The sequence below is a fragment of the Gouania willdenowi genome, chromosome 17 (assembly GCF_900634775.1).
Source record: "Gouania willdenowi chromosome 17, fGouWil2.1, whole genome shotgun sequence".
NCBI lineage: Eukaryota > Metazoa > Chordata > Actinopteri > Blenniiformes > Gobiesocidae > Gouania > Gouania willdenowi.
The window spans coordinates 35,229,441-35,256,406 of NC_041060.1; the positions used below are offsets into that span (position 1 = coordinate 35,229,441).

The 26,966-nt window shown below is 37.4% G+C and overlaps 2 protein-coding genes across 2 annotated transcripts; one reads left to right on the plus strand and one right to left on the minus strand.

Annotated features, from left to right (window-relative positions):
* The first annotated feature begins 1,605 nt into the window (after positions 1-1,605).
* Positions 1,606-4,951, plus strand: znf830 (zinc finger protein 830). Its single transcript, XM_028473005.1, has 3 exons — positions 1,606-2,066; positions 3,971-4,335; positions 4,596-4,951. The coding sequence occupies exons 1-3, from the start codon at positions 1,685-1,687 to the stop codon at positions 4,860-4,862; spliced, it is 1,014 nt and encodes a 337-aa protein (XP_028328806.1). The 5' UTR covers positions 1,606-1,684; the 3' UTR covers positions 4,863-4,951.
* A 2,538-nt stretch (positions 4,952-7,489) lies between these two features.
* Positions 7,490-26,931, minus strand: efcab14 (EF-hand calcium binding domain 14). Its single transcript, XM_028472993.1, has 9 exons — positions 26,456-26,931; positions 17,460-17,608; positions 16,041-16,186; positions 12,450-12,548; positions 12,268-12,369; positions 11,061-11,198; positions 10,713-10,788; positions 10,515-10,646; positions 7,490-8,220 (listed from the first exon to the last, which is right to left on the minus strand). Exons 1-9 carry the CDS (start codon positions 26,629-26,631, stop codon positions 8,057-8,059), a joined length of 1,182 nt encoding a protein of 393 aa, XP_028328794.1. The 5' UTR covers positions 26,632-26,931; the 3' UTR covers positions 7,490-8,056.
* Between the last annotated feature and the right edge of the window lie 35 nt (positions 26,932-26,966).

Sequence of the window (26,966 nt, forward strand, 5' to 3'; positions counted from 1 at the left end):
TTTTATCTTTTTGAAAAAAAAAACATAAAAAAATAAATAATTAAATAGTTAATTCAACTATAAAATACAAATAAAAATACTATTCTTGTAATTTTTTTAAATTATGTTTATTTTTCAAATTAAAAACACCACACAAAATCTCAAGCAACTGTATTCTATACTTTCACTTTCTCAAATATAAATATAGTTTTAAAAAAAAAATTCCAGTATAAAAATATGTCAGCTGGTGCATCTTGTCAGTACTTTTTTACTTTTACTCAACTAAGGGAGAAACTTCAATACTTGTACTTTGACCAGAGTAATTTTTTAATCAAGTTTCGATACTTTTACTTCAGTATTGAAGATTAGTACTTTTGCCACCTCTGCTGATTATTACTGCATAGTATATATATTTTTTTATTTTTATTTTTTATTTTTTAATGGGCCTTCGGGTTTAGCTCTGAACCAGAGAGTTAGTGATTAAATAGAAAATAAGGTTACTGGAGAAATAAAGTAGATATAGAGCCCATGATAGCATAACTCAGATACAGTAAGTGGCGATATGCTCCTCTCAAGTGTGGTTGCAATCCGCCAGAAAACTAGAAGAAGAAGAAGAAGAAGAAGAAGAAGAAGAAGAAGAAGAAGAAGAAGAAGAAGAAGAAGAAGAAGAAGAAGAAGAAGAAGAAGAAGAAGAAGAAGAAGAAGAAGAAGAAGAAGATGATGATGATGATGATGATGATGATGATGATGATGATGATGATGATGATGATGTCTGGTTGACATCCTGCTCCGTGAACATAAACACTTTCTCATTTCAAGTTTTACAAATTGGATTGTCCACTACAAATAAAAATATTGACTTTTAATAAATAACATTATTATTATTATTATTATTATTATTATTATTATTATTATTATTATTATTATTATTGTTATTATAATTATTATTATTATTATTATTATCTCTAAATTCTATATTCACATATGCCGCTTGGCAAAAATCTTGCCTTCATGACCTGCTTTAAAAAGTGATATTTCTCTGTTATTTAAAAGCATAAAGAAAGTTAATAAAGCCCATGCCAGGAAACTTTGTTCACTTGTTTTTTAGTTGAAACTGCTGTAATGTCCCCTTCGTTCATTTTTTTTCCCTTTTGGAAGATTTTCTGTAAAATGTCGTTGTGTATTTTGTATGTTTGTTCCTTGAATAAAAAAATAAAAAAATAAGAATAAAAAGACATCCATCTGTTTTGGTCCTGCCCCTGTTCCAACAAGTTGTGGAATGACATCTGTAATCTGATTTCTACTTGTATTGAACCTCACTTCTCCTTATGTTTGGAACATGTTTGGTCATTTTGAATACCCATTTATGAGAATGGAACAATTCTATATAATTAACCTCATTATACTTTTAGCTAAATGGCACATTCACATCAAACACTCCACTATAATGAAAACCATCAAGACTTTTGATTTATGTGCTCTGTTTAATGTTTTTGTTTAATATTTTACTCTGAAGCTGTACCTCTGTATTGTGCTGTTTTATATGTTTGAGTAAAGTTATAAAAAAAAAATTTAAAAAAAGCTCCGAACCAGTAGGAGGCGCTCTTTGATGACGTATGTTTTTATTTTCGTAACCGGAAGTCCAGGAGGAAAACACAACAAGAAGCTGTATGTGCTATAGTGTGTTTTAGTGTTCGTGTGAAACATGTCGGTGGATAAGAAGGCTGTGAAGGTGAAGGTGAAGGTGAAGGTGAAGGTGAAGGTGGAGCAGGAGGAGCTCCGCAGGCTGATGAAGGAGCAGCAGAGGAGGAGCTCCGATAAGAACCGTGTGGAGTCCCCCTACGCCCGCTACAACGCCCTGGGGCACCTCACCTGCGCCCTGTGCGCCACCCCCGTCAAGTCCGAGCGGCTGTGGGCTGCACACATCCTGGGGAGGCAGCACAAGGACAAGGTGGCCCAGCTCAGGGCCGGGAAGACGGTCCCAGAACAGCCCCGGAGCCTCCCCGCGAAGAGGAAGGCAGAGGAACCGCACAGCGAGGACAGGAAACGGGGGAAGAGTTCAGAGAAAGCCGCGGAGAGTTCTGGAGGTTTGTGTTTCTCTTCTTTTTTTTTATTACTACTACTACTGCATAGTTAAGACACATCACTGATACCAGGGTTGGAGTTTAATTCAACTTTTCAGTTACAATTACATTTTTAATTATCCATGTTCAATTACTATTACAATGACCAGCATTTTTTCCAATGACAATGTTTTGGTTTTTTTGGCCGTAGCTGTGGTTACGTTAAACGTAATTGTACTACGGATACGTTTAACTAACCTAACCGAACCCACTCTATGGATATGCAGCGCAACACATTGGCCAGTTTAGGTCACGTGATAGGTGCACCACGTGACTTAAAATTCCGTCATTTGTATTTTAGCTCATATAACTCTATCCTAACCCTAATTCTAAAATGTTTATTTTTGTCGGATGTGTGCTTTTAAAGGTGGAATGTGCCGTGTTAAATATGTTAAAATGATTTGACTAATGTGGGATTCAAACCCACGTTAGCGGAATGAAGAATCCTTGAGGGCGGCGCCTAAGACCACTCAGCTCAACCTGCAGACTTTTTCTATTTTATTACATTATCAATTACGAAAGTTCAATTACAGTTAATCACAATTACTGAGTCTGAAATAAATAACCTAATAAAAGTTAACCTTCCTTTTGTGTTAGCATTTCTAATGCTAACGGCTTCTAAATCAGCTGTAAAATACACTAAAAACAAATATGTAGATCAGAGGGATATAAACGTAAACAAGCTCGCTCACTCTGTTGATATTTGTTTGTAATGTTGTTCCAGAGATAATTAATGTTTTAATAGTGTTTATATTATTAATATTAAACACCAAGGATTTCCACTGAAGCCACTTTTGGCCGATTCGAGCACTTTTGAAAACTGATGGGAGGAGCTCAACAGCAGTTTGGAAGCTAGGGCAGTCCTCTCGCTTCCACACAGGTGACCCCTGGTGCACGTTAACACCGACTACCTGGGTCTCCAGTGGGCGGGTTTGGACTCAATCCGGGAATGATGCACTTTGTAAAAGCGATGAGAGAAGCCACTCCTTCTTTCTACAAGCTTTTAACTTATGATTGTTGTGTATTTTATTCTGTATTTACCTTTATTATTGATACTTTCTTTTTTGTAATTGTTTTAACAACTGTAAAGTGTCTTTGAAAAGCACTAATAAATAAAATGTACTATTATTGATGGTAAAGAGTGCTAAAAGGACAGTATGGGTTCTCACTTTAAAAGGTACATTTACGAGGAACACTATTAACTAACCAGGTACATGATTATTTTATTAACTTATTATTTTAATTACATTTACACATTTGAAGGAAGTGCACAGGACGGACACTTAACAGGTCGATAAGTGAAACTGATCAGCTGATTGATCACTGTTTAAAAACTTGTTTTTTCAGCTCGTGAGCAGTGTTTAGCTTTAGCAGCGTTAGCTTTAGCAGCTAACTCAGCATTTCTCCTTTGGAGACCGATACCACGTTTCCACTAAAAATCTTCCATGGAATCAACGCTGTAACGGTAAAAACAATCTAAATCTCTGTCAGACTCGTTGTCGGCTAAAGCGAGTTTATTCTTCTTGACCTTTGAACTCACTCATGAGAACTGAACGAAAGTGTGAAAAGGCTTATTAATTATTGAACATTATATTTATTTATTTAATCCTCTACGTCCAATCCTTAATCTACCAATATAATCTGTTCTCTTCTATTTGCCCCTAATATTTACATTTCCCCTCTCTCTCTCTTTTAAATACCATGTAACTGTAACTGTTGATTGTTCTGTTCATCTCATAACTTCTGCCACTCATCAATCATTTTATTTTTGATCCTAGCTTTAGCTTCACATTTATTCATGTCTACATTAGTAATACTGACTTGGCTGAAGTCTCAGCAACTGAATTTCTCTCTTTTTCCCTCTGGAGGTCTGAGTCTGTTAGCTGGAGTCTATGAGGGGGAGGAGGAGGAGGAGGAGGAAGGTGGGGGCTCTGACCTTCCTCCAGCTCCACAGGAACAACAGCATGAAGCTGGAGGACTTCCTGCAGACTTTTTTGACAGCTCCATCCCCTCCATTGTCCCCTCCTCCTCCTCCGCCCCGCCCCCAGCCTCCCACTCGGGCTCTGTGCTGAAGGCGGCTCCTGGGGCCCCGGACCAGAAGGAGAAAACCACGGAGGTGCTTCCAGAGGGCTTCTTTGACGACCCGGTCCGAGACGCTAAGGTTCGCAACGTGGAGGCCCCGCAGGACCACATGGATCGGGAGTGGGAGGAGTTCCAGAAGGAGATGCGACAGGTCAGCAGTGATAATCAAGTTACCTGGAAATACTCAGAGGTGGCAAAAGTAGTGTTTACAGTAGAAAACCACTACAAAAATAAGAAAACACACATAAGGACTAAAAACTGACTTATAATGCAAAATTAAAAAAAACTGTTATAGTGCAAAAAAAAAAAGAAATAAGAGTGGGTTATAATGTATATATAAAACATGAGATGTAGTAGTGCAGGAAAATAACTAATGATTGTTTCTTCCATTATAATCCCTTATTTGTGCAGGTCAGCAGTAAGTCTGAGGCCATGGTGGACGAGGAGGACGAGGAGGGACGTATGGAGAGGCAGATCCACGAGATCTACCAGCAGATGGAGTGTTACCGACGGGTGGAGCAGCTCAGGGACCGCAGGGACGCAGTTAGGACCGGGGCTGGGACCACGGACCGAGTAGAGAGGACCACGGAGATGGAGGAGGAAGAGGAGGAGGATGAAGAAGAGCAGCTGCTGGGGCTGTTGTCAGATGACTGGAGGGCCAAAAGAGCTCTGGTCTGAGAGTGTGAGAATAAACTATGCTACACACACACACACACACACCCTAAACATTTAAAACCTTTGTTGTTATGTATTAAAAATCAAAATCATCTGTTGTCATGTCATTATTTTTCTTAAAATTAAAAGGTACCATAAAGTAAATAAACATATTCTACATGTTTCTAAAGATAAACCTCCAGGTTCCAAAGAACTTAATCACACATTTAGTAACGTAGGAAAAAAGTGATTATGAATAAAAATGATGGAAAACGTGACATAAAGCAGATTTAATCTTACACTAAAACATGGAAAAGGATTAAAAGCACTGAGAATTTGTGAATTGTTTCTTTTTCTTAATTTTTTTGTCTTAATTTTGTTTTATTTTTTATTATTTTGTCCAGTCCTTTCTTGTCCCGTTTTTGTTTTACACCAGCTCCTGCATGAGCCACGTGTGTTTGTGATAATTAATGAATGAATGAATTTCAACTATATTTGGATGATCACAATTTTCCCCACGCTTTTATCACGTGACTGCAGTCATTTTAAATCTGAAATTGTTTAAAGAACTACATTTTCCCTTAATTATTTTACAAAATTTCCCCAAAATAAATACAAATTTATCTCAAAATCAGTTCAATTTAAGAGAAAATCCTGCAGGGACTGAAATCTGTCACAGACTAATAATATAAATAAGACTAAAAAGAAAAAAATAAAGGCAACACAATTAAAATTAAAAGAAAATAAAAAAAATACAACCGTGTGATTTGAAGAAGTGAATCTAGAATAGTGATCTTTATTTTCCCAGTGGCCTTAATCCTCTTATAAAAACACTTTCATATAAAGATGATAAATAAGCAGCTTTTAAATCCATCCTATTAGCTACTGAACCATAAACATTAATTTATCATATAGATGATTATCTGTACCTCTGTCACCTGTGCTGTGTGCTGATTGGAGCAGAGTTAGGAGCATAGACATTATCTGCCCCGCCCACTAGAGCGGTGGGTCTACAGGGCGGCCATCTTGGAGCGGTGTCAATCACTCCTACAGTTCATTATATCGATAGAGGAATGATGTGTTTACACTATTAAAGTTCTCATAAATCACTCATTTCTCAGGCAATTTTCACTGGGTTTGTTTGTAACAAACGTCAGACATGATAAATATATAGGTATAGATGTACAGATATAGATAGAAATAGAACAAAAGAAACCCAGAAAACGTTCAGATGTGTTCAGGTTTTTTATTGACAACATTAAGGCTAAACATTACATTTGACAATTATTATTGTATATTGTACTAATACTGTATTATTGTTATTGCTATTCTTATAAATATTATATATTTTATGTTATGTTATAGTTACTGGTATTGTCATTGTAATATATTATAATACATTATATTATTGACAATAATACTAATTAAAACATGAATAAATATTGTTTATTAATATTGTTGTATTATTGTTACTGGATTATTATATGTTGTTATTGCTATTATTATTATAATATAATCTTACATTACATTATTATTGATAAAATATTGTTTATAATATAATTTTTATTGTTACTGGATTATTATATTATTTTGTTATTGTTATTATTATATTACTTTATTATTAATAATAGTTTATTACTAATATTGTTTTTATTATTGTTACTGGATTTTTATTATTGCTAATATTATTAAATTAAAATAAATAAATAAATAAAACACAACATATATTAAAAGACAGGACTAAAAGAGGCATTAACTGTAAAAATAAGTTTCTGTAAAAAGGTGAGTTTTAAATCTTTTCTTAAAAGTGTCTGTGGGGCCCTGAGGTGGTCTGGGAGGGCGTTCCACAGACGGGGGGCCCTGTTGCCCATTGTTTTGAGCCGTGTCCTGGGCGTGACCAGGTCCTGGTTGAGGTGTGAGCAGTTCAGTGAGGTAAGTGGGGGCTGCACCGTGCAGACAGTGATGGGTGTGCAGGAGGGTCTTATATTCTATGTGGGACTGAATGTGGAGCCAGTGCAGTGTACGGAGGATGGGGGTGATGTGCTCGTGTTTCTGCACCTTCATCAGGACCCTGGCAGCACTGTTCTGAACATACTGGAGCTTTCAGTTCTATACGTGTAGTTAATAATTATTAAATTTGTTTCATATCAAGCTTTACCACATTTTACCATTTAAAAAATTATAAATCTATGTGTATACTGACACAAAAAAGGTTCAGACGCCCAACCATAAATATTAAAACTAATATTTTCATTGATTAGGAAGAATAACAAGGTAATCAATAGATGGGAAATAAAACAGATTTGTTTTCAGTGTATTTTACAGCTGATTTAAAACCAGTTAGCATTAGAGATGCTAACAGAAAGCTAACACAAGAGGAAGGTCAAATTTAATTAGGTTATTTATTTCAGACTCAGTAATTGTGATTAATTGTAATTGAACTTCAGTAATTGAAAACGTCATTTTAATTTACTTTGAGGATAAAAAATAGCTGGAATTTAATTGTAATTGGGAAAAATGCTGGTAACTGTAGTAGTAATTGAAAAGTAATTGATCCCAACCCTGGCTGTAATGCACCTAGTGTTTATTAAAATAAGTTTATGGGCACAAGGGACGGTGGATTCTGTGGTCATAAAAAAGTAGAAATAGACTTATTTCCTTGTAATTGTTTTATTAATATTATTATTATTACTCAGACAGCAGAGCTCCTCACGTCTGTCTGGGTCATGAGATAATTCAAAAACAGGCATTTAAAAGGTAAGATGATGTGAATAAAACCCATTTTTACAAAGTTTCTTCACCAAAAACTGCAAATAAACATTTTTGTACATCAGAGAGAGAGAGTGTCAGTGAACGCACCATCGTCATCATCAGTGCTTGAGAAACTACCTGTTACTACGAGGTGTGAGCCGTCAGTGTTATTGCTACATACATGTTCTGGGGCCCACAGCGTTTACACATCATCATCATCAGTGCGTCAGAGCCCAGAAACAGAAACAAAAACAAAGAACGAGTCGACCTTTGAACCTGTAAACATTCATTCATTCATCCATGCCTTAAATAAACACAACCATGGTGTTAAATCGACTAAACTGCTAAAAATCAGAGGGTCTAAAAATGAAGCTTTGTGCAAAAGTTTCCATTTGTCCATACGGTGAACGAGGACGTTTACCAAAGTGCAGCGTTTGCATCCAGAGAGGAGTGAGTGCTCTACTCCCTCACAAACCCAAAGCATCTCTCAGCTCAGTCAGAGACAAACGCTGGTCCTGGTCCCGGTCGAAGCACGCCACGGCTTGACCCACACGGGCCCTCGAACCCAGTGTTAGAACCAGGTCAGCAGAGGTCAGACCAGGGGAGTTCTGCTGGAAGATCAGCTCCAAGTCTGCAACCATAACACACACACACACACACGCACACGCACACGCACACGCGAAGAATGATGGAGAACTGAGTCATTAATAACTGATGGAGAACTGAGTCATTAATAACTGATGGAGAACTGAGTCATTAATAACTGATGGAGAACTGAGTCATTAATAACTAATGGAGAACTGAGTCATTAATAACTAATGGAGAACTGAGTCATTAATAACTAATGGAGAACTGAGTCATTAATAACTGATGGAGAACTGAGTCATTAATAACTGATGGAGAACTGAGTCATTAATAACTGATGGAGAACTGAGTCATTAATAACTGATGGAGAACTGAGTCATTAATAACTAATGGAGAACTGAGTCATTAATAACTAATGGAGAACTGAGTCATTAATAACTGATGGAGAACTGAGTCATTAATAACTGATGGAGAACTGAGTCATTAATAACTAATGGAGAACTGAGTCATTAATAACTGATGGAGAACTGAGTCATTAATAACTGATGGAGAACTGAGTCATTAATAACTGATGGAGAACTGAGTCATTAATAACTAATGGAGAACTGAGTCATTAATAACTGATGAATAACTGAGTCATTAATAACTAATGGAGAACTGAGTCATTAATAACTGATGGAGAACTGAGTCATTAATAACTAATGGAGAACTGAGTCATTAATAACTGATGGATAACTGAGTCATTAATAACTGATGGAGAATTGAGTCATTAATAACTGATGGAGAATTGAGTCATTAATAACTAATGGAGAACTGAGTCATTAATAACTGATGGATAACTGAGTCATTAATAACTAATGGAGAACTGAGTCATTAATAACTGATGGAGAACTGAGTCATTAATAACTAATGGAGAACTGAGTCATTAATAACTGATGGAGAACTGAGTCATTAACCCTCTGGGGCCTAAGACGTTTTTGCTGTTTTTTCATTGTGTTTGATTTTATCTTTATATTTCATATAAGGAAATGCATAAACCTTGTATGTTTGGTATCATTTTCTTCAGGAAAACCTCTCAAATATGACTATGAAGTATTTTCTTTAATATGGCATACTGTATTAACACAGTGGATCTAAAACCACTATAACAACTAAAATTCGAGTGGGAAAAAGTTAGGTTTTTTTACTATAAAAGTCACAAACATTTTTAACGAATCATTTTTATTGCTTGTTTTGCAAATCTAAACTATGTATTTCAAAAACGTATATACTGTATATAGATATTTACAGTGAAATGCAAGCAATGTCTCAGGCGATTTTTTACAACTATTTACAAAAAAAGTATGAATCACAAATACAGGGAAATGCTAATTATTTCTGCCTCATTGTGTTGATATAAAACAAACTAATATACCAGACACTACACTACACTCTAATCTCACTCACTACACACTAACTAAACAGTCAAATCACAGTAATAATCACTATTATCTCAAATCTCTCAACTCACCCTCTCTTTCTCCGTCTCTGTTTACCTGTCGCTTGAAAACAAAATTCCTGCTATATGTGGACATTATGATTGGACAATGGCATTCTTCTTCTCAACCAATAGGAAACAGCTATAATGTGAGGTTTCACTGTGTTTCTTTCTTGCTCCACAACACTTTTGCTTTCGTTTTAGACGCGCTCTGCAGCGGTCTTCCTGCACGGAGCCTGCACTGACGGCTTAAAAAAATGTCACAAAAAAACACACGCACATTTTCCCTCATAACGCCACTTCTATTTGGCCTATCAACATGATTTAAAAACTGTTTCGTAGTTTGACATCCGCACTTTCGACACAGATTGAAACGGAGATCCAAGGATGCTGCGCTTTTCCGCTATTGGCACTTTTCCGCTATTGGTGCATTAAAACGATCATGTGATCAGGACGCGCCGTCGGCCCCAGAGGGTTAATAACTGATGGAGAACTGAGTCATTAATAACTGATGGAGAACTGAGTCATTATTAACTGATGGAGAACTGAGTCATTATTAACTGATGGAGAACTGAGTCATTATTAACTGATGGAGAACTGAGTCATTATTAACTGATGGAGAACTGAGTCATTAATAACTGATGGAGAACTGAGTCATTAATAACTGATGGAGAACTGAGTCATTATTAACTGATGGAGAACTGAGTCAGTAATAACTGATGGAGAACTGAGTCATTAATAACTGATGGAAGTGAATTGTGTTTGTTTTTGAAGTAATTTTGTGTATTTTTCTGTTTATTTGTGAGTTTCTGTTATTTTGTTTATTTCTTGGAATTTTGTTACTTTTCAATCCTAAATCAAACCTTTCAGAGAGGCCACGCCCCTCAGCCTGAGAGTCTGAGGACATCCAGCCATAACGGATCTCTTTGATCGCCGTTTGTTTATGAGGCGAGGACGTCGACTTCTGGGCAGCTCAGTAGGAGTCCTGGAGACGTCTGAGGGAGAGAAGAACAATGGTGATGATGATGATGAAGAAGAGGAGCTACTATGATCCTTCATACCAGATCCTTCCTGTGTAGGGGCTTTGGTGCTGATGTTTGGACTCTGATGAGCAGCGTCGCCATGGGTACGACCAGACTGGACAAACACAGACCAGATCATGTGAACATGTGAATCCACGAAGGCCTGAGCTGTGACTCACCCACTCGCTCTCTCTCTCTCTCTCTCTCTCTCTCTCTCCAGGAATCACTCACTCACTCACTCGCTCTCTCCAGGAATCACTCACTCGCGCTCTTCAGGAATCACTCCCGCTCTCTAGGAATGACTCACGCTCTCTAGGAATGACTCACGCTCTCTAGGAATGACTCACGCTCTCTAGGAATGACTCACGCTCTCTAGGAATGACTCACGCTCTCTAGGAGTGAAACCCTTTGATGGAGTTCTGCCACTGTGGACAGCAGGACGTGGATCTGCTCGTCGGTCCAGGTGTGGTGCTGCTCCTCGGTTCTGTTGGCCTCACTCAGGGCTTTCCTCAGGTCAGACACATACTGCAGGCACACGCACACAAAGAAGTGTCACTAAAAAACAAGGCTACGCAGGGAATAAAAACACTTAATACAAATATTACTAGAAGATTGGCATTTCCTGAAGAAAATACAGTAGAGTATTGATCTAGTGTTAACTTTAACCTAGCATTACCATTAACACTAACCTAGCATTGCCATAAACACTAACCTAGCATTACCATTAACACTAACCTAGCATTAACATTAACACTAGGGATGTAACAATCGTAAGGCAGTTAAAAATCGATTCATAGGTTTCACGGTTCACATTGATGCTGTGAAAATTGAACAGTACTTTTTTTAAACAGCAGAGGGAGCTATCCAGAAGTGTTGGTGGCGGGCGGAATCTGCTATTACTTTCTTTCTGGCCGCCTTCTACTCTTAAACGTGTTCATAAATGATTCCTTACCCCTTTAGCACCAAAAAATATCTGTAATATTACGTGAATATCTGTAAAAGTCATGTTTTTCTATTAGCTCTGTCTGCTAGCATAGAATCTCTTCTTCATTGCAAGAATATCTGCATGCCAACCGACCACTGGGTTGGCAGCGCCCTCTGCTGGTCCAAACAAATATCAAACCTAAACACATTGCAATGACTTTTTTTTTTTTAAGTCCAATTGTTAAGGCACAAAATATATTTTCAACTATTATGCAGTTTTGCATTGTTTACTATAGAACCAGAATTTTAATGAATAGGCTTCTTCTTCATTTGTATTATTCCTTTATTTATTTCATTCAAGATTTATATTTAGTTAAATTGCATTGTTTTGAATAGTTTATCAAGGGATTATTTTGACAATGAAAAACATAAATAAAATAGTACAGTATTCGTGAGAGAATCGTATCGTGAACTCATTATCATGAATCGAATCGTATCGGGAGTTGAATGAATCGTTACATCCCTAGTAATAAGTCCGTCTGTGTACGCTAGATATGTGTGGAACTAATTCAACCGCCAGCGTGCAAGGAGCGGTAAACAGTGTTTTTGTATACGCTCAGAGAGAGTCGGTTTTTAAAAGGTGTGGTGAAGGTTGAGATGAATGGAGTACCGTGGTCTTCCTGGAGTCCTGGTCCTGTTTGTCCACAGCCTCCTGCATGGTCTTGACATCATGCTGCACGCTGGTTAACGTGCTGCCGATGGTGGCCACGCTCTGACGGTGAAAACAAACAGACACATGGGTGAGAATCAGAGCAAAGGGGGGTGGGGGGGGTTCACAAGGTGCTCTGGTACCTTCTGCAGCTCCTCCACGGTGGTGGGGAGGCTGATCAGGTCTGATGCAGACTTCAGGTTGGCCTTCAAATGAGTCACAGCAGAGTCCATCAGGACCAGCTGCAGCAGACCAGCACAAAACCAGGTAAAGTCACACCAGAAATAACATCATCATCTTTAGATTGTTCTCAAATCTACCAGTGAAAAACCAGGTTAGTAAAAACAGTGCAGTCTACAGGGTTCTCACAGCTTTAGTCTAATTTAACACTTCACAGTAAACATAACTGAGGATAGAAAACCCACATCAACTACATTTTTGTAGTGTAGACGTGTAAACTGTCAAATAATGAGCATGACAAATCATGAATGTGGTTAAATTGACACAAAATGACTCAAAACACTAAAGACCAACACAAATACACTAAAGCGATGAGTATCACAGCCTGTTTTCTGAATAAATTCCACTTCCATTATTATGGTTTCAAATCAATTAATCACGATTCAGTATTGATTTATTTTTCAAGTTTTACTTTATTATCATACATGTTGTGAGAGAAAAAGCAGTTAGTATAAATCATCTACATTGTGAATTATTAGAAAGATCAATATTTATGTAGACGTATCACTACTATGCAGTCACAAATATGAAAGATCTTTATTTTCTGTTTGATCCATAAACAATAAAAAAAAAGATGTATCAGTGTTACACAAACAGTAGTGGTTATAGCTCGTTATTAAAGTAATAACTATTACTTCATTTTATGTAAACGTTAAAACTAACAGTTATTTGTTGAATTGGTGAAGGGTCATGATGAATGTAGTTATAGAATTTATTGTATTTATTCTAAGTCATTGTATAGGTCCTCCACTAATAAATACTCACACTGAATAGACAAGGAATAACATTTTATTCATGAGAGCGATTCATAGATGCACTTTTCAAACTTAAATGAGGTATTATGTGGGACCGGCTGTAATATTGGTACACACGCACACGTAGTGATTTAAATGAGTGTTTTGCTCGTTTAATGTAGAGACGTGAGTGAACAGAAACACACAATGAGATTTGAGGAAGTTAAATATGAGACAGTTGGACTTCTCTGTCTGCTGCACAAACATTTAATAATGTAGAAAACTAAATAAACAAATAAAAATGTTATTTTTTTTAAAACAACGTTAAAACCTAATGATATATTTTCCCCCTAATTTAATGCGGGTGCTCTGTTAGCCTTAACGCGGGTGCTCTGTTAGCCTTAACGCGGGTGCTCTGTTAGCCTTAACGCGGGTGCTCTGTTAGCCTTAACGCGGGTGCTCTGTTAGCCTTAACGCGGGTGCTCTGTTAGCCTTAACGCGGGTGCTCTGTTAGCTTTAACGCGGGTGCTCTGTTAGCTTTAACGCGGGTGCTCTGTTAGCTTTAACGCGGGTGCTCTGTTAGCTTTAACGCGGGTGCTCTGTTAGTTTTTACGCGGGTGCTCTGTTAGCTTTAACGCGGGTGCTCTGTTAGCTTTAACGCGGGTGCTCTGTTAGCTTTAACGCGGGTGCTCTGTTAGCTTTAACGCGGGTGCTCTGTTAGCTTTAACGCGGGTGCTCTGTTAGCTCCTGTAACTTTGCTCTGATCAGACCATAAAAATAGGCAGATTAAGACAGAAACCATCCTATTGATCTGAGTTAATACAGTAAGTCTGTCAGTCAGTCTGTAGATGATCTAGAAGATGATCTACTGACCATCTGAGCTCCTGAGTAGCGATGTCACCACTACACTCACATGTGCACTCAATACACATCTCTGATCAGCTGATTCTGGCCTGACATCAACACCACACATTGAAACATGGAGAGAACAACAGGAGATCACTGGAGCTGTGTTCAATGTGACATCCATCTCAGCGCACAGCGATCCTCTGGCTCTGCACCGGAGCGAACACATACACACACACACAACACACACACACACGCCCGTGTGTGTTTGCACCTACTTCTCAGTCGTACAATTTTTCCGTACAAAAACAATCACCGCAAAGAGTTCCAGATTTCATGAATCGCATAGCGCCCACTGCATTCATTTATCTGCATTTCCTCCTCCTCCTTTTTGCTCCCCTAGTAAGCTCCACCTACTTTACACATTCATTAGAGGGAAGCGTGTTAAATGAAATGAGGGCGCTTTGGAATGTGCAGCAGCATCAGCGTGTTCCCGATTCCCTGGGGATTGTACTCCTTATTAGCACATGGAATGACATTTGTGCACATTTTAATACACCTTAAACTTTAGTGAATCCAGCCCTCAGTGTTTTTGAGATTTATGGTATTTCTACACTAACCTCACTTCCAAATAGCTTTACTTTTATCAAGCTCACGTGTGTTTTCATTGTGATTTTGCATTTCAGGAGTTATTGTGTATTTTTTATGTCCTTTTGTACTCATCTCTAGTGTTTTTTGGAGTCGTTTTGTGTATTTTATTTGTCAATTTGTATTTATTGCTGTTATTTTTTTGTGTTTGGTGTGCGTTTTTGGAGTCAATGTGAGAAATATTGCTGTCGTTTTGTATATTTTTCTCTCCTTTGATGTGATTTTGGAGACAATTTTTTGTATATTTTTTATGTCCTTTTGTATATGTTTCTGTACTTTTGTCTCAAGTGTTAGAGTTATTTTGTGTGATTTTGAAGTAAACGTGCAAAGTTTTGGCATCGTTTTGAATATTGTTCTCTTTCTTTGTGTTTTTAGAGTCAATTTGTGTTGTTTTATTTGTGATTTGGCGTTTCAGGAGTTATTTTTGCATATTTTTTATGTCCTTTTGTACACGTTTCTGTACTTTTGTAATCATCTACTGTTTTTGGAGTAATTTTGTGTATGTTGTCATTTTGTATTTATTGCTGTTATTTGTTTGGTGTGTGTTTTTAATAATAATAATACATACATTTTATATAGCACTTTTTTGGACACACAGTCACTTTACAGAATTATGTATTATTCTTTCACTCCACACTTAGTGGTGGTAAGCTACTATTGTAGCTACAGCTGCCCTGGGGCAGACTGATGAAAGCGAGGCTGCCATAATGAACCATACGCCCCTCCCACCCCCACCAACACTCACTCACACACTACATTCATACTAGGAAATGTGGGTGAAGTGCCTTGCCCAAGGACACAATGACAGATACCACTGAGGTGACTGTCTCCCACTGTGTCCTTTTGTATATTTTCTGAACTTTTGTAATGTTTCTAGTGCTTTTTGTCTGTGGTTTTGTAAATTTTTCTAATTTGTGTGATTTTGGAGATAATTGTTGTTTTATTTGTGATTTTTGTGTTTTAGGAGCCATTTCTGTGTATATTTTTTATGTATTTCTGTGGTTTTGTGTACCTCTCTCTTCTTTTGTGTTTTTGGAGCCAATCTGTGTTGTTTTAGAGTAAATTGTGGAGTAAATTGTGTGTGTTTGTCCTCTGCTCATCTTTGGTTGCAGTATGTTTAGAGTTCTGTTTGTAATGTTTAACAGCCAACGGCGTTCCAAACAAAACGTTGTCACGTCATGTGTCGTTTCCTCTCGTAGAGCGTCAGAGGTTTGGTTTCTGCCTGCTCAATGGAAGAGAAGGTGAACCGTGATTGGTGGAACCCACCTTCCTGTTTAACTCCGTCAGGTTGGACCAGAGTTTGTTCAGCCCTCTGGCGCCGTTTTCCACATCGTCCAGTCGCCGCTCGTTGTTCTTCAGCTCCTCGCTGAGTTTGGGGATCTCACTGGACGAGGCCTTCTGACTAGTTTCCACTGGAACAACACGGTGACAAACGTTAGAAACCACTGACGTCGCTCGCTTTGTTCCTGCAGCTCCTACTGCCAAAATGCTGCTGTTTTAATCATAATTTAATTATAATTGGCTTCACAAAATTCACTTTGTAATTGTTATTAACGTGGGAATCCTATAGAAAATTGTCAAATATAATTTGAGAACCATGTTACAGTTCTTACACATACGAAGTTAATCATTAAAATATATTTCATATCAAGTTGACCGTACAGTGACAGAACAAAGGCTCAGACACCCACACCATAAATAATAAAACTTAATAAAAGCTTAATAATGTAACCAAGAGATGAGAACATAATTAGATGATAGATAATATTTATTAATGTCTTTTACAGCTGATTTAAGACATGGATCAAACTGACTGTGTTACTGTACTGAAGTAGTTTTTTCTGGTATCTGTACTTTACTTGAGTATTCTTATTTTTTGGGTGATTTTTTACTTTTACTCATTTTTCTTTTAAACAAATATCTGTACTTTCTACTCCTTACGTTTTTAAAATGAGCTCGTTACTTTTAAGATCTTTGAATATGACGTCACAATGTACAAAGACTCAAACCAACAACCGTGAAGCTTTTCATTAGAACGACTCATTTTCAGAGCAAACGGTCACGTCTCCATTCCACAAACCTGGAGAACATGATTCTAATGAAATTAAGTGATACATGTTGGTGGTTTGAGCTTTTTTCTGTTAGGCAGGTCTCTTAATATCATGGTTAACATGTTTTTAAAAATGTTAAACTTAAAGCTCTGGGTTTTATTGTGCATTTGCACTTATTTTCTTGACACATTTTAATTACAAATGTTTTCTATAATAATGAGTAACAGGTAACAGATTTCATTTATTTCCATGTACCAGTTTTCTACAAGCTCTTAAAGAATTAAATATATTGAATTTGCTGGTTTAAAAACCCTGATTTATTATTTAAGGGACATTTGTTTTACTTTAAGCACATATAGTAGCATGTACTGTTTTACTTTAATACTTTTAGTTGAGTACTGAAGACTAGTACTTAGTAAGGTTACACTGTTTTGATCTTATTTATTAAAGGCTCAGTAATTGTGATTAATTGCAATGTAATTGAGAACCTAATTGTAATTGACAAAGTTGAAAAATAATAATTGAGATTTGAATTGTAATTTGGTAAAAATGCCAGTCGCCGTAATCATAATTGAGTTGTAATTGAACGTGGATAATTGAAGATGTAATTGTAATTGACCCCAACCCTGCTTACTGCTGCGCAGCTTCTCTTTCAGAGAGTCCAGGTCGTCTTTCAGAGCGATCTGCATCCAGATGAGCCCGGCACACGCCATGACGCAGCCAGCCAGGATGATGAACAGGAAGAGCGGGTAGCAGAGGGTGCAGCACTGTCTGTAGCTCCTCCTACACGCACGCACGCACACACAGTAATGTTAGACGTTCTCTTTCATTTTTAATGAGGCCACAGGAGAGATGAAAGCACTGACAGGAATCACTAATGCTGACTCATTTACTGGACACAATGGTTCCCAGTGTCACTGCTGTGTCTGATTCAAAGCTCAATACATGACATCAGATGATTCTGTTAATGTATCACAGTATGGATGTGAGGATAGGTCCTAACGATGAGAAACATCTATACAAATAAGAGGGGATTAAAATAAATACAGCACAGTATGTGCTATGCTTAAACCAGGGGTTCTCAACCTAAGGGTCAGGACCCCATCTGGGGGTGAGATGCCATCAATCAGAGGTGAAAGTTACTGATTATAAGTATTAACGTTACTGCAATTTACTTGTTTTTATGGGTACTTGTACTTTTTTTGAGTATATTTCTAAATCAGTAATTTTACTGATGTAATTAGTTACATTTCTAGACCCAAACATTACTGAGAAAATGTTTATTTTTTGTTTTAAACAACAAACATTGTGAAACTACAAAACAATTAAATGATCAGACAACAATCAAATGTATGACATCATAGCTGACCAATCAGATTAAACGTAATGCATCACATCATAGCTGACCAATCAGATTAAACGTAATGCATCACATCATAGCTGACCAATCAGATTAAACGTAATGCATCACATCATAACTGACCAATCAGATTAAACATACTGTAATGCATCACATCATAGCTGACCAATCAGATTAAATATAATGCATCACATCATAACTGACCAATCAGATTAAACATACTGTAATGCATCACATCATAGCTGACCAATCAGATTAAACATAATGCATCACATCATAACTGACCAATCAGATTAAACATACTGTAATGCATCACATCATAGCTGACCAATCAGATTAAATATAATGCATCACATCATAACTGACCAATCAGATTAAACATAATGCATCACATCATAGCTGACCAATCAGATTAAACATAATGCATCACATCATAGCTGACCAATCAGATTAAACGTAATGTATTGAATGAAGTTAGTTCATTAATGTATCTATACTTAAAGCCTGTGAATGTATTTTTATTGTGAAATGTATATGAACTTTAAGTACTATTTAATTACGCTATTTTTACTTGTACTTGAGTATTTTATGTATGACTTACATGTACTCGAGCACAATTTTAATCAAGTACCAGTACGTCTACTTGAGTAAAATCAGTATAAAGTATCAGTACTCTTTACACCTCTGCCTAGAACTAGAAATATTTAACTTTACCTGGTGATTAATGAAGAAAGTTGCAGTTTAAGTTAAGTTCAAACTGTTCAGTTTGTAAGAAAAAAATATTAGTTTAAACAATTCTTGACAATTGAAATAAAAAAATAAGAAACTGTATTTTGGTTTTGTATTTATTGCTGTTTTACGTGTGTCTTGTGTGTGTTTTTGGAGTAAGTGTTCAAAATGTTGCTCCTTTTGTGTGATTTTAGAGACAATTTGTGTTGTTTTATTAGCGATTTTGAAAATCTATTAGTTTAAAAAATTATTGATAATTTGAATAAAGAATAAGAATCTGTATTTTTGACTAATTTGTTTTTCCTCTAAAAGCATCATTATTCAAATCTTTGATTTGAGTATAAAAAAATAAAAAAATATTGGCATTTGAATCAATTTGTTGGTTGAGTGTATCTGATCCTTAAAACCATACCACATATCAGTAACTGATAGATGAGCTTCATATAGAGCAGAGGTGGACAACTTGCATCACACCAGGGTTTGATCAGAGGGCCACATTATGTACATTCATGTCAGCATTAGAATACTGACCGATCTGAGCATTAATACAGGAAAGAACAAAGAGATTTTAGAGTAACTTTGTGTGTTTTTGTCATTCTGTGTATGTTTGTTGTTGCTTTGCTTGTTACAAGTCATTTTGTGTATTTTTGCTGTAAAATGTGTCTTTTAGAGTCATTTTGTGTATTTGTGTGGTCATTTCCCTTTTGGGTCAATTGTGTTGTCGTTTTGTTTGTAGAACATTTTTGTGAACTTTTGTTGTAATTATTATTTTCTGTGTTTTTCTCTTGTCTTTTACTGAATTTTTCTGTAATGTATATTTAGTGTATTGAGGGTTTTCACAGCGCATCATCAAACAGGAAGTGGTCATATTGGAGGTACTCAGCAGGTAAACAAAGCACATGCACTCAAGCAAACTAAAGAAAATGGTGAATTATTGTGGTGTTTTTGGCTGTACCAATCAGTCAGACCGTGAAAAACATTTGGAGTTTTATAAAGTGCCAAAAGTTAGAACAAATCAGGAAGAATAATGTCAACAGTTATCAGAGGAAAGGAGGAGCTAGTGGTTAGCGAAGCTAAACCAGGATCTACGAGGCAAACATCTGGACAACATCTGAATTTGTTTGTCCCATTTCTTGTCAGGTTAGTGAATTGTTGATAACAGTGGCTCTGAACTCATTTTAAAGTGTGATAATAATATATTTCATATCAAGTTACTGCATGTGGCATTATATACTTAATATAATCACATTTAATAACCTGCTACAGAAACAACACAGTTATTAAAATGTAGAGCTAAAATGTAGAGCTGGGACTTCCGGTTTGGCTGATGGAGTAGAGAGACGTAACAGGACTAAGCTCCCGGGCTAAAAGCTTTTTACACACAATAAAAACTCGAAGAACTTGTTTTTAACGACGGGTAGTGTGTTAATGTAAGATAAAGATGCCCAAAACCCAGAAAAAGGACAGAGATACGCTGGAATTAAGAGACAAAACACTCCACATTGACGGCGCTAACCACGCTGTGAAAGAAGCTACAGCTAGCGCTCCCACCGTCAACATGCTTGAGGCAGAAAGAGCAGGGGCAGGTAACTACGACGGAGATGTGATTCGAGTTATCAAAGAACTGAAACTTGACCTAAAAAGAGATAACGACAACCTAGCAAAGAAAATTAACGACATGGGACTGGAAATTAACGCCAAACTTGACGGATTGGCAGCTGAGCTCCAAAAACCAACCGAAAGGCTCGAAGAGGCAGAGACCCGCATCGAGCACGTAGAGCGGTGGGCAGCGGAGATGCTGTACACCTGTTTGGAGCAACAAAAAGGGCTGCAGCAGAAAGTCACTGACCTGGAGTCACGGTCCCGACGCAACAACATGAGGATCTTTGGCGTCCCGGAAGGAAAAGAAGGAAACTCAGTGACAGACTACGTGGATAAACTTTTGAGAACGGAGCTGTCACTAGCGGAGGACCTGGACCTGAAAATGCAGCGAGCACACCGCTCCTTGGCCCCCAAGCCCCACGCTGACACAGCACCGAGGCCCATTATCATAAACTTCCAAGAATTCATGGTAAAGAAAATGATACTCAGAAGTGCTTGGAAGATAGATGACAAGATCATCGACTTCGACCATGACTATGCCACGGAAATATTAAAGAAACGCAAAGAATACGTCGGGATCAAGAAAGCTCTGAAAGAGAGAGGAATCTGCTCCAAACACCATTCACAAACATTTGTATCCATTGGGATAGCGGAGTCGGAACATATGGCAGTGCACGGGAGGCGCAGCTGGAGATAGAGAAAAGGGGATTCATCATGGAAGCCCGCGCAGCAGAACCGGGAGTCGGAGGGACGGAGAAACGGCTTAAGAAGCTGCTGGGCTGGCAGCAGGACGTGACATGACAACCGGACGGAGCGGCTGCTGGATTGAGGGCGAGAGAGAGGCTCCGGGACTATCAACATCGATGAAACAGGGAAGTGAAATCAATCTGCAAGTAATATCGACTGTGATAACGGACTGTTTACAGAAACTGGAATATTACAGAAGCAGTAATTTGAAACTTGTCCGAAATTAAAAGTTTGAATTTAAATTACAATCTATGTTGTTATATGTAACTAATTGGCAAAACGAAAGTAAATTGTAATAGTTTAAACAAACTGTAACTCCAAACATATGGGGGTGCGGAAAAAATAGGATAAAAAAGGACAAATCTGAAAACTAAAACATTAACATAGCAGATGCCAAATAATTTATTTCTGGACTACATGGGGTTAACAGGCATGATTAAAATTGGGAACCTGGGAGACATGGTTCTGTAACATTAACAGAGATGCGTTGGATTTAAGGTGGTACAACCGAGTTTTCGGTCCATGCTTAACAAAGGGCCCTCTCAAGCTGGGAGACTATACCCTCGACCCACCAACGGGGTCATGTTTCTTGATGAGCAGAAGTCTCATCTTTTTTTGGAGGTCTTTTGTGTTTTTGAAGTTAAATTTTTTTTGTTGAATGTTCTTTTTAGTTTCTATGGGGAAAAGTTCCTGTGTTTAGTAAGTACATTTTTATGGGTTCAGGTGATGTAAAAATTTCCTCATTGAATGTGAACGGTCTAAGTAATCCAATTAAAAGAAGCAGAATGTTGTCAAAAATGAGAAGAGATAAAATACAAATTGTTTTTCTACAGAAGACGCATATGTCCAAACTCGAACACGATAAATTTAAAAAAATTGGTTACCAAAATACTTTTTCTAGCTCTTGCCACAACCGTAAACGGGGCGTGGCAATACTGATCGCTAATTCGGTTAATTTTGAGCTGATTTCGGAAAACAGAGATAAAGAGGGTAGATATACATTAATTAAAGGGAAGATCAATAACTCCTTGGTTACATTGGTAAATGTATATGCTCCACCAGAATGTAACAAATATTTCATAAGATACTTGTTTGATCTGATATTAACAAAAAGTGAAGGCATATTAATCTGTGGGGGGGACTGGAACACCATATTAAATCCTCTATTGGATACTACGAGTTCCAAAAAACAAAAAGTGGCAAGATCAAAATTGCTTAATATATTTGTAAAGGGGATGAGATTGTGTGATATTTGGAGAAACATGCATGAACAAGAAAGAGACTTTACACACTACTCAGCCACTTATCGAGTACATTCCAGGATTGACTTCTTCCTGATTAATCTCACAGACAGACACCGGGTGAAAGAATGCTCAACAGGAACAGCAGATATTTCTGACCACAATATAATATATTTAAAATTACATCTAACAAATCAGCCAAAAAACACTTTATGGAGATTAAATCTTGGTATTCTGAACAGCGAAGATGTAATAAAGGAAATCCAAAAAGAAATTTCTGACTGAATGGAAAACAACATGAAAGGCAGCCCCAAACCAACCATAATGTGGGACACAGTTAAAGCAGTAATGAGAGGAAAACTTATAGCAAAAACTGTATTTTTAAAACGAAAAAAAAGGAAAAATATGATGAAGTACAGATCACTCTAAGGGATAAAGAAAGACAACAGCAGGAGGGTCCTAATAAAGAACGAGACATACAGATAAGGGAAATTAAAAAACAAATTGAGGACATTCAGAATGAAGACAGAAAAAAAACTGAGATATATAAAGCAAACCTTTTACGAATCAGGACCAAAGGCGACCAAGAACCTGGCAATACAACTTAGAGCAAAACACATACGGAACTCAATACATAAAATTAGAGAACCCGAAACTAAAAATGAACTATTTGATCCAGAAGAAATTAATGAAATATTCAGAAATTACTACAAATCCTTATAGTCGGAGGGAAAACAAGTTGATGAAATGGAAATAAAGAAATATCTATCCGCTCTTGATCTCCCTTCATTGGGAACTTTGCAAAACAACAACTTATTAGCCCCTATAACACTAAAGGAAATACATAGAGCCATCACACGTTTGAAAAATAACAAAACCCCCGGGAGTGATGGTTTTCCAAATGAGTGGTATAAAATCTTTAAGGAGACCCTTGCACCGGTTATGTTGAAATCCTTCAATTGGACACTAGATAAGGCAGAAATTCCACCATCTTGGAAAGAGGCTACCATCTCTGTTATTCCCAAGGAGGGTAAAAACAAGAAATACTGTGAATCTTACCGCCCAATATCAATGTTGAATGTTGACTATAAAATATTTACATCAATGTTATCAAAAAGAATAGAACACTTTCTACCTGATTTAATAGACGAAGACCAGGCAGGCTTCATTAAAGGGCGCCAAACTCAAGATAATATAAGACGAACTTTAAATATAATAGAACATATTAACAAAGAACAAATCAGTGCAGCAGTAATGAGTCTAGACGCTGAAAAAGCCTTCGATAAAGTGAGCTGGAAATTTTTAAGCAACGTATTAGAAAGAATGGGCTTCAACACCAAATTCAACAAGTGCATTCAGGCGCTGTATAGTGAACCAACTACTAGAATTAAAATCAACGGACACCTTACAAATAATTTTAGACTGTATAGAGGTACTCGCCAGGGTTGTTGCTTAAGTCCTACTCTTTTCGCAATATTCATAGAGCCCCTGGCCCAGGCCATTAGACAACATAAAGATATGAATGGAATCAATTTAGCTAAAGAGGAACACAAAATTGGACTTTTTGCTGATTACATCATTTTATACCTCCAAAACCCTAATGAGACACTCCCTAAAGTGATGGAAACGTTAAATGATTTTCGTCTCTCTCTCAGGTTACTCTCTAAATATCTCTAAAACACAAATACTCTCAATCAACACGTCTATAAAGAAGGCGATCCGGAAAGAATACAGACTGAAAAAAGAAACAAATTCAATTAAATATCTGGGAACTTGGATTACACAAAATACAAATAAACTTTATGAAACAAACTACACTAAAATAAATGACAAAATACAAAATGACTTATCACAATGGACGGCACTATCCTTAGATTTCAGCGCTAGAATTGAAACTATAAAAATGAATGTGTTGCCAAGGTTATTGTTTCTTTTTTCAGCATTACCAATCAAGATACCAGAATCTCAATTCATAGCCTGGAATAAACAAATTTCAAAATTTATTTGGGCAAGAAAGAAACCAAGGGTTAAATTTACAACTTTACATTTGAACAAAGATAGAGGCGGACTGTCACTACCAAACCTGATGGAGTATTATTTAGCTGCTCAGATGAGATACATTGTCTGCTGGTGCTCTCCAGATGATCAGGCTAAATGGAAACAAATTGAGTTAAACACGGGCCAATCCCAACCACAAACCCTGATAGGTGAGACAGAAATAAAATTAATGGGTGCTAATGGTATTGTAGAACACACACTAAAATTATGGAAAATGATAAGGAAAAAATATAACTTGGAAAATGACTAAACTATCTGGCCTTCCCAAACACTTCGATTCACACCAGCAAAAATAGATGATACTTTCAATAAATGGAGAGATAAAGGGATGACTGCGTTATGCACAATGATGGAAGATAGAACACCTAAAACATTAAAATCATTTGACAAACTTAAAAAAGAATTTGATTTAGAAAATGGCGATTTCTATAGATATCTACAGATAAGAAATTTCTTTTACACTGAAATCAGAAAAGAGCTTTCAGCAGGAAACGAATTAGTAGAAATCATAATACAAGCATTCAAAGCCACTCCCTTTAAGATAGTCTCAAAACTGTATAAAAGCCTCAAACAAAATGGATCCAACACTTTTTATATAAAACAAAAGTGGGAAATGGAGTTAAATATGACGATATCTGAGGATGAGTGGTACAGCATGTGCGACACGCAGCACACCTCCACCAGCTCAAGGAGATGGCGGGAATTTGGCTGGAAGAACCTGGTACGTTTCTTTATAACGCCACAAATTTTAAAGAGAACACTGAAATGTGAACAGCTGTGCTGGAGGGGCTGTGGGCAGGCGGATGCTGACCACTCACACATCTTCTGGTTATGTCCAAAAATAAAAGCCTTTTGGAGGGAAGTCATACAAGTAATGGGAGATGTACTGTGTTGTACTATACCTGTGGACCCTGTTGTTTACCTTGGCCTTGTACCGGTTGAAGTCATTTCCAAAAGTGATATCTATCTTTTCAAAATAATGACAATTGCAGCAAGAAAGAACATTACCAAAAACTGGATGAAAGTTGACCCACCAACAGTGACTCAATGGACAAATATACGGAATGGAGAAATGGACTCATTATCTAAGAAACCAGTCGAGACATTTTGGGAAACGCTGGACAAAATGGATTGATTACAGGATAAAGGACTGAATATTCACAAGGAGCACAACCACCCTAATTTATTTATTTTCTTTAATTATTTATTTAGAATTTTTTTTCTTCTTCTTTTTTGTGTGTGTTTTTCTTTCTCCTTGTTGTCCATATAATATAAAATTGTAAATAAAAAGTATTTTAAAAAAAATGTAGAGCTGTATTTCTCATTGTATTCCAGGTCAAAGGTCTGACCTTTATCTAAAGGATGACCCAGATTGGGTTAGGGTTCAAATCAGGTAGTTGCCCATATCAGGATACGTAATAGACGGAAAACTCTCTGGGTTGTTATTGATCCAACTCGTATGGATCTGCACCACCAAGTATTTCCTTGTATACCTTTGCATCTATAACACATTTTGAGGAGTTGTTCTGTGGTTTTGGACATTTATCCATCAGTGTTTACCTCTGAGTGTCTCCAATATGGCCGCGCATCCGAGTTACTGCCCAGAACGTGACGTAGGTGAAAACCTACTATTATTGTTTTTGTTTTGTGTTTTTTTCTGTCATTTGTGCGTTTACTGGGGGCGGCACAAAATTACACCGAGGGCCGCCAGTTTCCCATGTCTGATATAAAAGAACACAAAGGTCAAAGGTTAAAGATAAGAAATAAAGGCACGTGCAGCTACCAATAATTATGGCTGTATTTACTGTCATTCCAACACCTCAGTGTATGTTGTTGTTGTATAGATAGATAGATAGATAGATAGATAGATAGATAGATAGATAGATGGCTCACTTGCTGAAGCTGGCTGCTCCGCTCAGGCCGGAGAAGCCGTCGTCCTCGGAGCTGGACTCGGACTCGGAGTCGTGGGGCTCGGTCCGCAGCAGCCGGTGTCCAGAGCTCTTCTTCGGCTTCTTCCTCTTGCTGTCCCCCAGCCCGATGAGGGCGTTCAGCTCCTTCCTCTTCTTCATCTTCTTCTGGGGGGTCAGGGGACCCGCAGAGCCCGACCGAAACCCGACCAGATCTAGCGTTTGGTCCAGCTTGGTGGATGTAGCAGCTAGGCTAACTGTTTCCGCTCCGTAATGCAGCTAACGGTGGCTAACATCGGCCTGAAGCGGTTACATCATGATGAAAACACACATTCAGGGCCTAAATCTACCGACGGAGATCTACGACGCTTGTTTATTGACCATCTGTCGCAGTTCACCTCCGAGGATCTGGGCCAGTCTGACGTCCTAGTAAGCTCGTCTCTGATTGGTGCAGCACTTCTTCCGGTACTTCAATCAGACAGAGAGAGCAAACAGCG

Bases quoted from the DNA above. Each gene is read 5' to 3' on its own strand.
- znf830 (XM_028473005.1), top strand. From the start codon at position 1,685: ATGTCGGTGGATAAGAAGGCTGTGAAGGTGAAGGTGAAGGTGAAGGTG. The intron at 2,067-3,970 runs GTTTGTGTTTCT...TTCCCTCTGGAG, and splicing joins AGCCGCGGAGAGTTCTGGAG to GTCTGAGTCTGTTAGCTGGA. The intron at 4,336-4,595 runs GTCAGCAGTGAT...TTATTTGTGCAG, and splicing joins TCCAGAAGGAGATGCGACAG to GTCAGCAGTAAGTCTGAGGC.
- efcab14 (XM_028472993.1), bottom strand. From the start codon at position 26,631: ATGAAGAAGAGGAAGGAGCTGAACGCCCTCATCGGGCTGGGGGACAGC. The intron at 17,609-26,455 runs GTGAGCCATCTA...GCGTGCGTGTAG, and splicing joins GGAGCAGCCAGCTTCAGCAA to GAGGAGCTACAGACAGTGCT. The intron at 12,370-12,449 runs GTACCAGAGCAC...TTTCACCGTCAG, and splicing joins CCGTGGAGGAGCTGCAGAAG to AGCGTGGCCACCATCGGCAG.